General features: G+C 41.6%; 1 protein-coding gene across 2 annotated transcripts in view; it reads left to right on the top strand.

Moving 5' to 3' along the window:
- Nucleotides 1-16,320, top strand: part of ADAM12 (ADAM metallopeptidase domain 12) — a 320,435-nt gene that overhangs the window by 175,653 nt on the left and 128,462 nt on the right. Inside the window, exon 1 of one of the 2 annotated variants that reach the window (XM_039546828.1) lies at nucleotides 2,141-2,357. The exons of the other annotated variant lie outside the window; for it this stretch is intronic. Within the exon in view, the coding sequence (XP_039402762.1) occupies nucleotides 2,317-2,357 (41 nt within the window). The 5' untranslated portion in view covers nucleotides 2,141-2,316. Of the gene's footprint in view, nucleotides 1-2,140; nucleotides 2,358-16,320 lie in introns of those variants that run through there. 2 annotated transcript variants of the gene reach the window in all.

The following is a 16,320-nucleotide window of genomic DNA, read 5'->3' as shown; positions in this document are numbered from 1 at the left end:
TGTGTTGTGAGTGTGAGAGAATATATACGATTTATTGAAACTGTATTTTCTGGCAGATGAGTCAACACAACTTTTTAAGACTGAACAATGACTCACTTTGCTGTGTTAGGGAAAAAAACATTACAATCAAAATGAAGCATACTTTTAATTATCTGTAGTAATTTGGATGAAATATATAATGAGCTTGATAAATGCAAATGCTCTAGGCATCAATTCTTCAAGCTGAAATTGAACCAAAAGTGTCTGAAAATGCATTGTTAGTTCAGAATACACAATGTTTTTGAGCTATTGGTTACCAGAAGTGATTAAAATGACTTATGTAAGATAACTGTCATCTGTGTCAGTGACTAAATGTTATTATAAACTAATTACTTTCTGGAGTTGAAAAGAAAATTATATTCTTCTGCTGAAAGTGCTGAAGGATATAGGGTCTTATCCTCCTCTCACACTGGCTTTACACCTGAGTATCTCCATTGATTTCAGTGAAATTATTCCTGATATAGCACACTAAGAGAGGGAGTATTGGTCCTTGAGGGCCTGGAGCTGTGATTTTTGCTCAGTCAAAAACCCTGAATGGGTGAAATCCTGACTCCACTGAAGTTAATGGCAAAACTCTCATTGATTTCAATGGAACCAGAATTTCACCCAGTATATTTAAGAAGCCAACATAGTATTCTGCATATATATGTTTTTCCTGGATGTTCATCTGTTTAAAGTTGAATCAGAGACAAGTGCCAACGACCTCTTGGTTCTCAGTCTGACCCTGTCTAAACAACATCTTCATGTCAACTTTTCTGAACCCTGTGGTAGCAAGGCAGTATGTTTCTTCCCTGGGAGGGAACATCAGTCTGCATTTAACAACCAGCCCAATTGTTGCTTCTTTCACTGCCTGCCCCCACCCCCGAATACCTCTTTCCTTGGCCTTTCTCCTTAACTGCCTCTCACCCCTCTCTGAATAAGATTCTTGTAATGTTCTCCAGGCCATTCTGCCTCTGCCTGTCAAGTGGTATCTGAGAGATCAGCAGTTCTGCAGGGCCAGGCTTTCTCTGGATAGTGTCACCCCAAAATCCAGTGAGCTCTGAAGGGAAGCCCCAGTAGTTGGGATCTTTCTGTTGCTGATTTTGTGCCTTTCTTATAGGGCAGAATGTATAGCCAGAATAATGGCAGAATATTGAAGCAGAAGGCATAAAAAGGATTTTAACGTTTTCTAATGAGGGCATGGGGAAGATGATGAAAAATGTAAAGTCAGGGTACAAAGGGGAAAGAAGAATAATGGGAAGACAGTAAAGAACGGAGAGGAAAAAGTGCAAGAAATAAAGGGTGAGGGAATGAGGATGGGGAAGAGAGTGAGGGTGAGGGAATGAGGATGGAGAAGGAGACAGGCATCTTGATGGAATTTATCAGGGCATATATAGCACTAAGATGGTTGGTTGCACAATGTCCCTGGTCTTTAACAGTGCTTTTGTTTGCATATATTAATATCGCATTGTTCCAGTTTCAAGTCAAATATTTAACCAGAGTTAGTGGAAAACTAGCCATCATCTTCTTAGAACGAAGCATAGTTACTGGAAAGCCACAAGTGATTTCTCCTTAGCCGTTTGAAATGTGCTTTGCAAAAGGCTGGCACAGCTGGTTGGATAAACTGCAGTGTGTCGAGAGGGAGTGGGTAAGTGAACAAGTTGGGATTTCCAGATTTGAAGCACTGGAGGCTGAAGGGTGTGGTGAATTTCAGCAGAGGTGTCAGGAAATTTGCAGTTAGCGCTGTGCACAAAAGCTGATGCCACTAGTGAAACCAGAAAATAATCCAATTTTTGCTGGACTGGAGAAAAATTTAAAAATTCCGTGATTTCACTCTGTAAAGAGGAACCCTTACTCACTTGAAAACTACAGGAGCCCTGCCCCCGCTGAGAATGACATGCACTTAGGGTATGTCTACAGTACAATTAGACACCTGCGGCTGGCTGGTGTCAGCTGACTTGGGCAAAGGGGCTCTGGGTAAGGAGCTGTTTAATTGCAAAGTAGATGTTTGGGTTCAGGCTGCAGCCTAAGCTCTGGGACCTTCCCACCTCGCAGGGTCCTAGAGCCCGGGCTCCAGCCCGAGCCTGAACTTTTAAACGGCAGTTAAACAGCCTGTCAACCTGAGGCCTGCAAGCCTGAGTCAGCTGGCTGGGACCAGCTGTGAGTTTTTAACTGCAGTGTAGGCATGTTGTGACAATGGGTATCCTTCTGTCTGTTACTCTGCTGCAGTGGAATTGTTGCCCAAAACACTGAAATCATGGTCATATTGAATGCAATAAGAATTTGTAGTTGATTTCCATGGGACCAGGACTTCACCCTACAGCTCCCCATAACTATAGGTAAGGCCTTGATTTTTTGTTTGTTGCCCATGACCAGTCCATGGGCACCAAGGGTGCTGGGGGAGGTGGCCTGGGACCCCTGCTAGTGCTGGGGAGGTGGGAGGGAGCTGAGCCAAGGCACGCAACCTGGGACCCCTGGTGGTGCTGGGGGCGGGTTGGCAGGGGCTCCCAACTCAGCTCTGCCTCCCTGTAGCTCCTAGATGGTGGAGAGGCACAAGCATTGGCTGCCACAGCCCACCTCGAGGTAAGTCTTCCCCTCACCCTGCAAACCCCTACCCTAGCCCTGAGCCCCCTCTCACACACCCAAATGCTGCTAGCCCAGGAGCTGCCCGGCTCAGGCAGCCCCTGAGCCAGGACCAGCCACTGCAGAAGTCACGGAGGTCACAGAAAGTGTTGGAATCCGTGACTTCCGTGACAGACTCGCTGCCTTAACTATAGGTGTTGCCTTTAGCTTCAGTATATATTCTTAAATCACAGCTGGAATTTTGCTGTTGAGACAGAGTAATTGGTTTGCATGGAACTCTCTGTTTTAACTGGAAAAGAAAATTGTAAGAAGAAACTGGGAAAGCTCTCTTGGTTCTAGAGCCGTAAGGCTCTAGCTCTACAAAAGCTTACATGTGTGCTTAACTTTAAATGAATATGTGCATAAATCTTTGAAGAATTGGGGCCTAATTTAAGATTTTTCAAGGGTGCCAGAAGTGATGGTCATGCCTAGGTCTCCGTTACAGAGTTTTCCTTGCACACACATCTCTGTTCTTAACCTCATGCTTTTAGGTAGGTTGCCAAAGGTGAACAAGAAAGACAGTAAAGAAAACCGGGGACATAACTGCATAAACTACCAACGTTTTACAAGTAAAATATGAGAACTGAGAGGTCATGTCAGATAGTTCATTCTTGTGCCAGAAGGAGAATTTGTGGATTTAGAAGAATAAAACTAAAATATTATTTTTATTTCATGTGACTGATAGCAGCTTCATATGACGTGAACACACATAAAAAGTAGGACTTAAGAATGGCATTTTCAGTGGGGCTGTAGGAGAGTTAGATCCCCAAGTCCCATTGATTTTTCAATCAGTCTCTAATCTTAAAAGCATAGAGCATTACAAATAAAGGGATAGTGCCTTTTGTAACCCTACAGTATTGTTTAAGTTCTGTTAGTTATTTTTTAATTGCAAATTTCCTCATTGGAGTTACTTAAATTTCTGTTTTATAGATTTTTTTTTCCATGTTATGGCTAGTTTTCATTGACCCTTTAAATGGAGTTCTGTGCTATTCTGGAAGCATGCAGATGAAGCTGAAGTTTCAGGGATTTTGTCAGATGATGTCTCTTCAGCAGCATAATTTTATTTGGACAAAAACTACATCTTTAATTGATGAAATCTTTCATGTCTAGTTTGTCCGCTTTTCAGTCCAGTATCTCCTATCTTGCTGTTCAATGGAAATAATTCATCTGAGAAACATCACACTGTTATTATGAGGAGATGTTTGTAAGGAAGGTCAATGCTAGTGAGGTTAAAAAAGAACACATGAAAATATTACTTTTAGCCCTGGTAATATTGCCATCTTTTAAAGCATGTTGAAACATCTGAGCATTTTCTGATTAACTGTTTTTGAGTCGTGGCTGTGTAGTATTGTCTGAATACTATGTATATGTAATTCTATATTGTATTCTGCATGCAAGACGAGTATGTTGAACGAAGCCATTAGATTTGTGTGGGTTTTAGTAGATGTTTTGTAATAGGAAGTATGCATTTCATATGAAACCACAGGGTTGTCATCTGAGGAATAGATCCACAGATCCATGGCAGGTGAGCCAGAAGTTTTAGAGTTGTGTTAGTCTTTAGTCTAGCCAAAGCCAATTCAGAGAAATGAAGTAATACTCTGGATTGTGTAAATCTGTCTGGTTTCAATGTACATTACAGCAATGCACATTACTTTTTGCTCTGTGCCTTGGATACCTCAGTGATGTAATGGTTTAGTAGTTATTTCTAGCATAATATTTTAACTTTTGGCACATTCCTTCAGAATTTCACAGTCACTGCCATTATGGTAAGTTTAAAAGAAGAATTTCATGTAACTAATATAATAAAATCATTTGAAAGCAGTCTGACTGCAAAGCTTGCCTAAATTTATGGAATTATATTTTCAATCAAATTTGAATTAGTTAACAATCCCTGACATTCTTTTTAACTAATATTACAATCTGTGGCCAGTGGTGTTCTGTAGCCCTTTCTGAAGATTTCTGCTTTTCATGGCATAGCATTATATTCTATTACTTAGCTAAACTGATAAATAAGGTGGTTTATATTTTACTGCTATGGTGGGAAGACCATGGAGGCTTCATAAAATATTCCAAGCCAGCAGTTTGTATAGGATAATTGGCTACTAGAGAGAGAGTGAAAATTAACTACCAGATTCTTTCATTTGTCATGAAATCTGGGGTACTTGAAGTAGAATTAAGAAAATGTTTTAGGGCATCTGTGAAGTGTTAACACAGAATAGATGCTGAGAGAGAAATTCTGACTTGGGCTATGTGATCATGCAAGGGGGTAAGGAGATGAAGAATGCCCTTCCACTCATACCTAGACTATCTTAATGGGACATAGATGTATGCAGGTCTGCTCACTCTCTGTTTGGAGAGGTCTCATTACCTCTAGAAGTTGTTTCATGTAGATAGAGGAGTATGTTTGTGCAAAAATGTTGCATGCACATAAGTATTGCAGAATTCCAAATGTAAAATCTGCTCAAATATAAATTAATCTCAGCCACCTATTCAGTGGCAGTTCAACTTGTAGGAATTAGTCTGGGAGCTGATTTTCACCATAAAAGTCGGCTGTGGAGTGGTGATGGAGGAATGGGAGTTCCAGATCTCACTGGCTGCAGTGATTATGCTGTTGGAAATTCAAACGTGTTAGTTTTTATTTGAAATTGAGTAACAGTCGTATTCATTATGAAAATGGTAAAAGATCTTAAAATGTCTCCTGCTGTTATGGTTGTGGGACAAATCTCCAGTAATTATCCTGGATTGTGGGCAGTTAGTCATTGTCATACACCTTTAAAGCCTCATGGCTTCTTTCAGCAGATATTACTATTTTCAGGTTTCCAGGATTTGGCATCTGCACAGTCTGTTATTCACCAGACACATTCTCAAATTGAGTACAATCCAGAGAAGACCATTTCTGACATTTCTTTCATTGCTTCAAAGCCCATCCAACAGATCTTTTGGGTTCCCCCTTATCCTTCCCTTAATGGCTGTGTTAGGCATATGCTCACTAATGACATCCCATTGTGTCTCTCAGAATGTTTGAAACAGATAAAAAAGATTGATCAAGGCCATATTGAAGGGCCTAGGCCATTTTAAAGAGAATTTGACTGGCCATCTCTATGCATTTAGGAAATATTAGGCTGAGGTGTGTGAGGGGAAGGGTAACTCCTGATGGAAAAAGTCATTTTTGCCACACTACCAATTATCAGTAGATCTCCTCATCATTTATTTGGAATTGCCATGAAAAGTGGCTGCTACCGTTGTCACACTTTCTTCTAAATGGCTTAACAGCCATGGAACCAAGATATTTGGCACAGAGCTTTAATCAGAATGGAAGGCTGTAGATGTTTTTCAGTTAATCAGTCCCTAACTGGTACAGCATAGGAATGTACAAAATAGCCCTGTTGTTTGTTTTAAGACTTTGCAAAACTTAGATTGGAATCTCTGGGATGAAAGATAACATGTACTGTACCACTGTCTGCCATATTTGCTGCTGCTGCTGCTGCTTTGTAGGGTTTTTTTTTGGTCTTTTTGTACCATTCTGAAATTTCCTTGGTGGGATGGGAGTTGAGAAACATTTATCCTTAGATTCCAAATCATCCACTAATCATCAGCTGTAGTTAGAAAGGATTTTCCTCCTATAGTAGTACACAATTGGCTGGGTAGAATATTACTTGCTTTGCTTTTGTCTCAAACGTTACATAGAGACTACTTCTGAAGGAAGGTTACTGGCCTAGATGGACCATTGGACTTTTCCAGTATGCCATTCTTAAATAAGTATGCATATGTCTCCTGTCTATTTTTCCCAGGGTAATAAGAAATCAGCTATAATTGAAAATACTTTTGTTTAAACATACTGTCTAGGGTCAAACTTTAGCCAGGCTTCTACATTGGCCTTACAAATTTGTGTATGTAAATTGGGTACTTAAACAAAATACTGCTGAGTTTGTGTGTGATCATGCACCACTACAGTCAATGGGGAGCATTAGCATTGACTGCAGTGGATGCTGGATCACGCCCTCTATGTACACAGTGTAGCAGGTAGAAATACAGAGGCCTGTTTTTCAAATGCTGATCACAATTGACTCAAAAGTTTTACCTGTTGGCTGTGTAAGAAATAAGGGAGTGGCTACTACCATATATACAGTATTGAAATTTTGAATGCTTGATTGTTTTCCTAGTTCTATTTTGCACCTCTCTTTTTGTCAGAATCACTGTGCTAATTAAGCATGGTAAGTTTCAGTCTCGCGGGTTCTTTAATTCTGACATTGCAGTTCTTCCATAGCAACACCCTGGAGTGTAGCAGGTAGGATATTATGAAGTGGAGATATTCAGTGGGAGAAAATCCAAAAGCATTCCAAATCACTTAAGATAATTAAACAGAGGGGAAAGAATTAGGTGTGTTTAAAGAATATGTAGTGATTGTATGACTAGGGTGACGTTAGATGCATGAGCATGGGAAACTCATTACCATGCTTCATTCATTCTGTATATTGTAATGAGAAACAAAAGTTGAAAAATGCCACTGCCAAGCTAGCCCAGCTGAATATTTGAAGATATTTTCACTGAGACCACCACTGCAAAAAAGACAACAGCTTTAATAGACTTGTTTGTTGCACTGAATGCATATGGTAATCCAAATGGTTACCAGTTGGAGAAATAACTAATTCCAATGTAAATACAAGACTGACATGCTGCAGCATTAATGAATGACATTTTAAATAATAATTTTTGGTACATTTTCCTGCGCCCCTATCTCCTTCCCCTCCCCCAATATTTACAGACAAGATTTCAAAATGCATATCAAGAATTTTTATACGAATTCTTGCAACCAAGATTGAGAGTAAGATAGGGGAAAAGAACAGACAGTTTATCATTCAGAATCTTTATCTGAGGGAGGGACGGGAGTAGCAAAGTTAAATGAAGACAAAGGGCCAGCTCCCTAACTACAGTAAAGCTCCAGCAGCACATCTGAAGGGGAGGTAGAAGGTGGCTCTAAAGCGCCTTGCCAGTGCTCTGTCTCAGGGTGATTTCAGCTTCTGGAATAAATTAGAACAGCCTCAGATGCTGTTTTGTCAGCCAAGGATGGCCACAGTGGAAGGTTTTCTGGACCTGGCTCTAGAACATCCCCTCCTTTCACTGCCCATGACATGCCCCTTTACTCAGGATTGGAGGAGTTGGTGGCATAAACCAGATATGCCATGTTTACACTATCCAGGGTCTCCCCAAAACTGGGAGCAGCCCCTGCGGGGCAGCTCTCCAGCTGTTTTATGCTTGAGATGTTAGATGATGGTCCAGAGATCTGGACCTGAGCTTTAAAATGATGCATTGCTCTCACAGAATAGTTAGAACACAGAACAGTGTTACTAACTCTCATGATTTAATCACAAGTCTTATGATATCTGGTGGTGTTCTTAAGGCCCCAGGTCCTGGAGTCATGTGATTACAGAAGAATCTGCTTTCGTTTAAAAACAAAGAAGTAAGTTGCAGAGAAAAGCTTAAAAGCATGAGCCCTAAAGGCTCAAATATCAGAAGGCAAATAAAAACAACCCCAAATATACTATTTTTAAGCCAATCTCATGATTTGGGGGGCTCATGAGTCTTGTATGCTTGGGGTTGGCAATGTACGACATTAGTTAAAGAGTTAGAATTATAAATAAGAAAATAAAGGAGATCATTGATATAGCAGGATTTAATTAGGTATATAAAATGAAGCTAATGGACTGCATTTCCAAGCACTTTGCAGTGGGGTTGAGCGCTGGAACGGGGAGTATTGCAGAAGAAATCAGAAACAGATCCTACATCTCACTGTTCTTAGATTAATTAAATCTATATGCTGGATGTCCAAGCCCTATTCCCAGACCTGTCAGAACCTCAAAATCAAAGTGACAACAATGAATGTGTGTGCAGTGGAGGGAGCTATGTCTCAGCTTTTCTGGTTACTTTCCACCCACAGGAGATTTTATTTATATATTTACTTATTTTTAAGAGCAGTTTTTAAAGCGTTTTGGGAAATTGCTGCGAGAACTTCTATTTTAGGACAAATGTGGGATTTCTCCTATTCCCTCAGTTCCTGCTTCACTTCACCACATCTCAGAGTTCTGATATAATTCTTAATGGAACTAACCTGGGAATGACTGATAACAAATCGTCCATGTTGTTTTCAGACGCCTTTCAGAGAACAGAAACCCAGACTCCTAACATTGCTTTTGAATGCAGGCTGTTATATAGTGCTGCCAGAATCAGGCCAGTATATGGGTTAGTTGTTTTTAAAACTTTTTGTCCCTCATTCCCACAAGCCACTATTCCTCCCAACTTTAGAAAACCCCACCAAACTGATACTGTGCAGATTGTAGCAGTGGAAGCTTCATCATACTGCCATGCCAGTGAGTCCTGTTCCAGAGGACATCTACCTGCTGAAATTTATCAGCCAGGCACAACTTAGTGCCAATAGTAGTAGCTGTTTTTTTTGTAATGAGGACTCTTATCCATTGGGGTTGAATGGAGCCCACAACCATGTCTCATGTAGCCCATTGAATCAGTTGTGATTGACTTTTGGACTCTAGCAAACTGAGGCAGATTTGAACCCATAACTTAGAAGTGAAACATGTCCCAGGCCATAGAATGATAGAAGTGTAGGACTGGAAAGGACATCAGTAGGCCATCTAGTCCAGTCTCCTGCACTCAAGGGAGGACTAAGTAATAACTAGACCATTCCTGACAGCTGTTTGTCTAACCTGTTCTTAAAAACTGCCAGTGACGGAGATTCCACAAACTCCCTAGGCAATTTGTTCCAGTGCTTAACTACCTTGACCGGAAGCTTTTCCTAATGTCCAACCTAAACCTTCCTCGCTGCAGTTTAAGCCCATTGCTTCTTGTTCTATCCTCAGAGGTTAATGAGAACAGTTTTTCACCCTCCTTGTAAAAACCATGTATGTACTTGAAAACTGTTGTGTCTCCCCTCAGTCTTCTCTTCTCCAGACTAAACAAATCCAGTTTTTTCAATCTTCCCTCCATAGGTCATGTTTTCTAGACCTTTAATCATTTTTGTTGTTCTCCTCTGGACTTTCTCCAATTTGTCCACATCTTTCCTGAAATATGGTACCCAGAGCTGGACACAATACTTCAGATGAGGCCTTATCAGCTCAGAGTAGAGTGGAAGAATTACTTCTAGTGTCTTGCTTACAACACTTCTGCCAATATATCCCAGAATGCTGTTCACTTTTTTTGCAACAGTGTTACACTGTTGACTCATATTTAGTTTGTGAGCTACTATAACCCCCAGATCCCTTTCCACAGTACTTCTTCCTAGGCAGTCATTTCCCATTTTGTATGTGTGCAATTAATTGTTCCTTCCTAAGTGTAGTACTTTGCATTTGTCCTCATTGAATTTCATCCTGTTTCGTTTAGTTTAGACCAGCGGTTCTCAAACTATGGGACAAACCTCACAAGGGAGGCCCGGGAACGTGTCAAGGGAGGCATGAGCTGTGTGGGGTTTTTTTTGTGTTTTGTTTTGTTTTTGTGTGTTTGTTTTTGAACAGCTCTGGCTGTCAGCCCTGGGTAGCTGGGGCTTGTGCAGAAGGGCTTTGCATACCTGGGAAGTGGGGATAAGGGAGACAGCCAGAGCCTTGCCACCCCAAGGCTGACAGCTGGAGCTCTGCCACTCTGGCTCTTCTTCCCCCACCCCATCTCAATCCTTCACCGGGAGGCAGACTGGGCTCAGACTCTCCTTCCTCCCTCCAATCCCTCGCTTGGGGGTGGCAGGGTATAGCAAGGAGAAATTAAAACAGGAAAAATCCATGCTGAATATCAGGAAACAAATCATGACAGTCACCTCTTTAAAGCGGTGGAGGCTGTATTGCTTGCGACATTTGAAACTGGATGAAGCAAAAATTAGTTGCTGTACAACATCTTGCATTTGCAGAGAGATTTGTCAGTTTGATCTAGTAGATCTATTCCATCTCTGGCTTCTCTGATTCTGTATCTGTTTGACATTCCCAAACTGATGGCAGGATCACTATGACCTTTGGAGATAATGTATTGCTGCTTGGGGATCACAGTGTGGTTGTCTTGTTTTAGAGATAAGAGGCTAAGTTGTGTTGCACTATCATACCTGTTAGTGAGTGGATTGAAGAAAGATCCTGTTTGTGTATCTGAATGCAAGATTAGCCTTTTTTAAAAATCAGCAGCTCAAGTTTCTGGGTCATTCGCTTTTTTGTTAATTTAAGTTATGTCCATTTTGCACTCTGGGCCTTAGACCAATGGAAGCAGCTGACACCTGAAAGTTTGTAGGCAAATTTAAGTTTAGAACTACTGGTAATTTACAACTGCACTATATTTGACTTAGCTCAGGGTAGGCAAAGCTTGTCCTGCCCTGCCCTGAGAAGCTTGGTTGTTCAGAGAGACAGAAAAGGAGCTGTTTCATGACACTGTCATTGACTGTGCTGCATTACATAAGCAATTTAACTCAGGAGAAGCACGTTTTTCATCTACAAAGAATTAATCAGGAAGCTCTGGTGTTCCATTAGTTTCTTTCCTTTCCTTTTTTCTTTCTTTTCTTCTTTCTTTCTTTCTTTCTTTCTTTCTTGTGTGCCCAGCAAGTAATGCAGTTCCTGATACTATTTATTTCCCTTGTTTCCACTTCTTCGTGCCATGCAAAAAATTGATAATCATTTTGCACTGTTGAACATTGTGTATTGATGGTGTTTGGAACTTCAGATGTGGGCATGAACTGAATCAGAGCTCCTGCACTATGATGTATTAATGTTATTTTGATCCATGTTCTTTCTGAATTACATTGATCCAATTAGGTTAAGTAGCTTGCCATCTAAATTGATTTACTTTCCTGTATTAATCTTCTTTGCTATAAGTCAGAAAAGGAAATGTAAATCAATTTAGTGAATTACGTCTCTTTCTGAGGGAGGCAATTAAATTACCTAATGGATACATATGTTAAATTTGTTGTTTAATATTAGTGCAAGCACACCTTTCCTGATTGCTGAACGTGAGTGCTTGTTATACTTATTTTTATAAGCTTTCAAGAAATGCCCTTACACGACTTAGTCTCTTGATACTCATGCTAAATGCATATTCTACTGTACAGCTTTTAAGGCATTTGATGTTTTGAAAGAAGGGATAACAGCTTTGCCTGCCAAAAAATATTGGGTACCCTATGGGCTGTTGTATTAAGTTAAATGGAATATATGGTCCAAAGTTCAGGAGCTGGAACTTTCCAGGAAAGACATAAGAGAAATGAAACCAATGATGCCAGTGAATAAGGTCCAGTGGCTGGAAGTTGAAGCTAGACAAAGTGAGACTAGAAACAAGACACTTTTTTGATAGTGAAGGTAATTAATCATTGGAACAACATGCACAGGGTTGTAGTGGATTCTCCATCACTGGAAATTATTAAATCAAGATGGGATATTTTTTCTAGAAGAAATACTCTAGATCAACCACAGCTACTGGACTTGAAGCAAGAATAAATTCAAGGAAGGCCATAGCGTGTGTTATGTAGGAACTCATACTAAGGGCTTATCTACACTTACAGTGCCACTGTAGTGCTTAGTAAAGATGCTACCTATGGCAATGGGAGACCTTCGCCCCTCGGCGTAGATACACCACCTCCACAAGAGGCAGTAGCTATGTCAACAGGAGAATCCCTCCCATTGATGTAGCACTGTCTACAGCAGGGGTTAGGTCAGTAAAACTACGTTGCTCAAAGGTGTGGATTTTCCACATGTGATCACAGTGGTCCTATTAGGCATTAAAACCTATTTAGCCTTTCCCGAGCCCTCTCTCAGGGGTGGAATGAATAGAAATTTAAAGGTCACCTTAGTCATTGTTCCCATCGTTATTATTCTCAGTTTTGATCTCCATAATGATGATATTGATACCAACATCAACAGTCTCCCTCCTCCTGTACCCAAGGAAATGAGCTGTCCTCTCTAGTCACTTCCTTAAAATTCCCTTCTTCAGTCTAGTGCTCCAGTACTGAGTTGCTTTCCCTGCTTCCATCTCTCATCTCATTAGATCACTAGGTTATTGTGAAACCCTTGGGAATAACAGAGCACGTGCCAAGAGTACTGTTCAATCACTTTACCTCTCTGTTACATCTCTTACCCTGTCCCATGCCAGTATTTTGTCTACTTAAATAGTAAACCCTCTAGTGCAGGCATCCTGGATGAAATCCTGGCCCCACTGAGATCAATGGCAAAACTCTCATAAATTTCCGTGGAAACAGGATTTTACTCTTTGTCCTTACATGTCTATAAAGCACAATGCTCACCAGTGTTGCTATATAAATGGTAACACTAATTAATAAAACAGCTGCTCTTTATGATGATGCTTTCAGAAGCATTGGCAATAAGGGAATGTAGATATATAGGGTTGTCAGGTCTCTGGTATTCGACCGGAATGTCCGGTCGAAAAGGGACCCTGGCGGCTTCACTCAGCACTGCTGACCTGGTTGTTAAAAGTCTGGTTGGCAGGGCTGGCAAGCTCCCTACCTGGCTCCGCGCGGCTCCCGGAAGCAGCAATGTCCCTCTGGCTCCTAGGCAGAGGGACGAACGGGGGGCTGTGCATGCTGCTCCCGCCCCATGCACCGGTTCCGCAGCTCCCATTGGCCAGGAATCACTGCCAATGGGAGCTGCAGGGGCAGCTCCTGCAAACGGAGGCAGTGTGCACTGTGCAGAGCTGCCTTGCTGCGCCTCTGTCTAGGAGCCAGAGGGATATGTTGCTGCTTCCTGGGAGCCCCCAGAGGTAAGCTCTGCCCAGATTCTGCTCCCCACACCCCCTCCCACACCCTTGCCCCAGCCCTGAGCCCCCTCCCACACCCAAACTCCCTCCCGGAACCTGAACTCTGCACCACCTCCCACACCCCCTCCCACACCCCTACCCCCTTCCCCATCCCTGAGCCCCCTTCTGCACCCTGAACTCCTCATTTCTGATCCCACCCCAGAACCCGTACTCCCAGCCCAGAGCCTGTACTCACTCCACACCCCAACCCCCTGCCTCAGCCCAGATCCCCCTCCTGTACTCTGAATCCCTTGTCTCCATGCCCCAAGCCCAGAGCCCTCTTCTGCACCCCAAACCCCTCATCCCTTCCCCCACCCCAGAGCCCACACCCCAGCTCCCTGCCCCAGTCCAGAGCCCCCTACTGCACCCTGAACCCCTCATTTCTGGCCCCACCATGGAGCCTGCATCCTCAGCCGGAACCCTCACCCTCTCCTGCACCCAACCCCCTGCCCCAGCCCAGTGAAAATGAGAAAATGAGTGAGGGTGGGGGAGAGCGAGCGACAGAGGGAGGGGAGATGGAGTGAGCCGGGGGTGAGGTCTTGGGAAAGGGGCAGGGCAGGGGTGGGATAAGGGTGTTGGGGTTTGTGCAATTAGAAAGTTGGCAACCTTAACTAAACTTCTTTCCCTTAAATTAGCAGCCATTCCAGAGACCGTAAATGCTTGGGGTATGTCTACTCTGGAATAAAAAACCTACGGCTGGCCCATGCCAGTTGACTGAGGCTTCCGGGCCATGGGCTAAAGGGCTCTTTAATTGCGGGGTAAACTTTTAGGCTCAGGCTAGAGCCCAGACTCTAGGATCCTGCGAGGTAGGAGGTCTTGAGAACATAAAGAACACCATAATTAAACAGCCCCTTCGCCCAAGCCCCATGAGCCTGAGTCAGCTGGCACTGGCCAGCTGCAGGAGTCTAACTGCAGTGTAGACATACCCTTGGTGTGGTCATAATATCTGCTTTACTACTACTCAGATTGCCCCTTGTGCAACCCAGTGAACCACTGAAAAATGTTGCTGGATCTTAACATAAAATATGACTATACCAATAAAAGTACCACACACATGCTGAAATTTGGGATGAGATCCATGAATAAAGCTTGTGGTGCAAAGACCTGCTTTCTTTAGTGTTACCTCATCCTCCTTTTCTCCTCATTTGCTTGATTCCTCCACTTGTAATTTTCTACTGTAATCTAGGTTGTAAGGTCTTTGGAACAGGGACTTTCTTTTTTAAAAAGTGTACAGTGCACCCATCTAATGCAATGGGTCCCTGATCTTGATTGGGCATTTAGGCACTACCATAACACAAATAATAAAATTATAATAATAATAAATGTTAGTCTACCAGAGATGTTAACGTGTGTACAAGCTGAAAAAAGTGTGTTAACTGAGATACAAACATCACCAATTTTGGAAAATATGTATTAATTACAAGAACAATACAGTCCATACTTTGCAATAAAAAGAGATGAACCAGTTTGGACAAATGAACTTCCCAAATGAAAAACACATTTTTGGAAGAAAGCGGAACATTTCAAAACTCTATGCCAAAGATATATTCTGTAATCTGAATTCTCTGGTCCATTGCAGGTGTGCAGATGATACTGCCATTTAGTTTTGATATCATCATCTGTCTGGAGCTTTCATATTTCACTAAAATGTTTGTCAAAACCTCAAACACTCACAGATGGTATTTTTTCACCTGTGTTGAGAGCCAATGTAAATATATATTCTTCCTTCTGACCTTGTTAGAAATGCTTTCTAGATGAAAAATTGAAAAACAGATCAATACCTTGACTTGAAGGAAAACAGTCCCTGAGCAGAGACTGCACTCAAAAGTAAAGCTTCCCCTATTCCCTGGGCTGTCCGCAAGTAGAAACCACACACACACACACGTACTTTTTAGAAAACAATTATGAACTCCACAAATCTTTGCCAAGATCTTTGTTCTTGGTGCAGTTTAAAAGAAGGTACATTTAGCATTGAACATTTACATGGTTTGGAAATTCTTTTGCAAAACACCTTAGACCACTTACATTTCCTTGCTGACATTCCTTTGTCCAGGAACCTTTACGTGCCATGATTATAAATCTTCCTGAGAACTTGAGTCAGAAGTGGAAAGTCTTTTATCAATAACAACTCTTTCTTCAAGAAACTGTTGTATGGGTACCCATAGCAGAACCTTCTGATCTTTTTTCTTTTTTAAAAAAAATATTCTGGGACAAAAAGGTTAATTTTGTGGAGCATCCCTCTCATTTATTGAAAACTAGTCTAATGCAACTGCTAGTCTACTGGAGCAAATCTCTCTCTCCTCATCCCAACTGCTTTTCATACACTTTTTTCATGAAAAGTGAACTGCCCTATGTTCCTTTCTACCCATTTTACATTAGAAACATATTTCCACAGCAATGAATTTCTTGTTCCCCTTTGTTTACCTGGGTAAACTATTAAGGTGTGTCCGAGTCCCTAACAAATGGAGGCCCACCTCACAGACATAATATTCAGTATCGGTGGATTTTTCAAAAGTGCATAAATGACTTAGAAGCTCAAGATTCAATAAAAATAAATGGGGCTTGTACCCTTATTTTGCTTAGGTTCTTCTGATAAGTTGTTGTGTGGAAAAAGAATCCCATAAAATATACCTCAAGAGGTATATTTCATGTTTACACCATGAAAAAGTAGTGACAATGTTGGGATGTGTTGTTTACTTATAATTACAATTTTTAATCTTAAAGATAAAACCTTATCCTTGGGGAATCTCTGATGGCAGGAGCTGAATGCTGTTAGAAAGTAGGTGTCCCTGAATTTCAAAGACAGCTGATATTGCCATTGCACAACAGTAGCAATGATGCTAAGCTTAATATGGTGAGTTACTGTATAAATCACAAGATGCTTCAGTTGTGACAGTCTGG

Source organism: Mauremys reevesii, linkage group 7 (assembly GCF_016161935.1).
Source record: "Mauremys reevesii isolate NIE-2019 linkage group 7, ASM1616193v1, whole genome shotgun sequence".
Classification (NCBI taxonomy): Eukaryota; Metazoa; Chordata; order Testudines; family Geoemydidae; genus Mauremys; species Mauremys reevesii.
The sequence above is the reverse complement of the archived record's forward strand: the minus strand, read 5'-3'. Positions and strand labels throughout refer to the sequence as shown.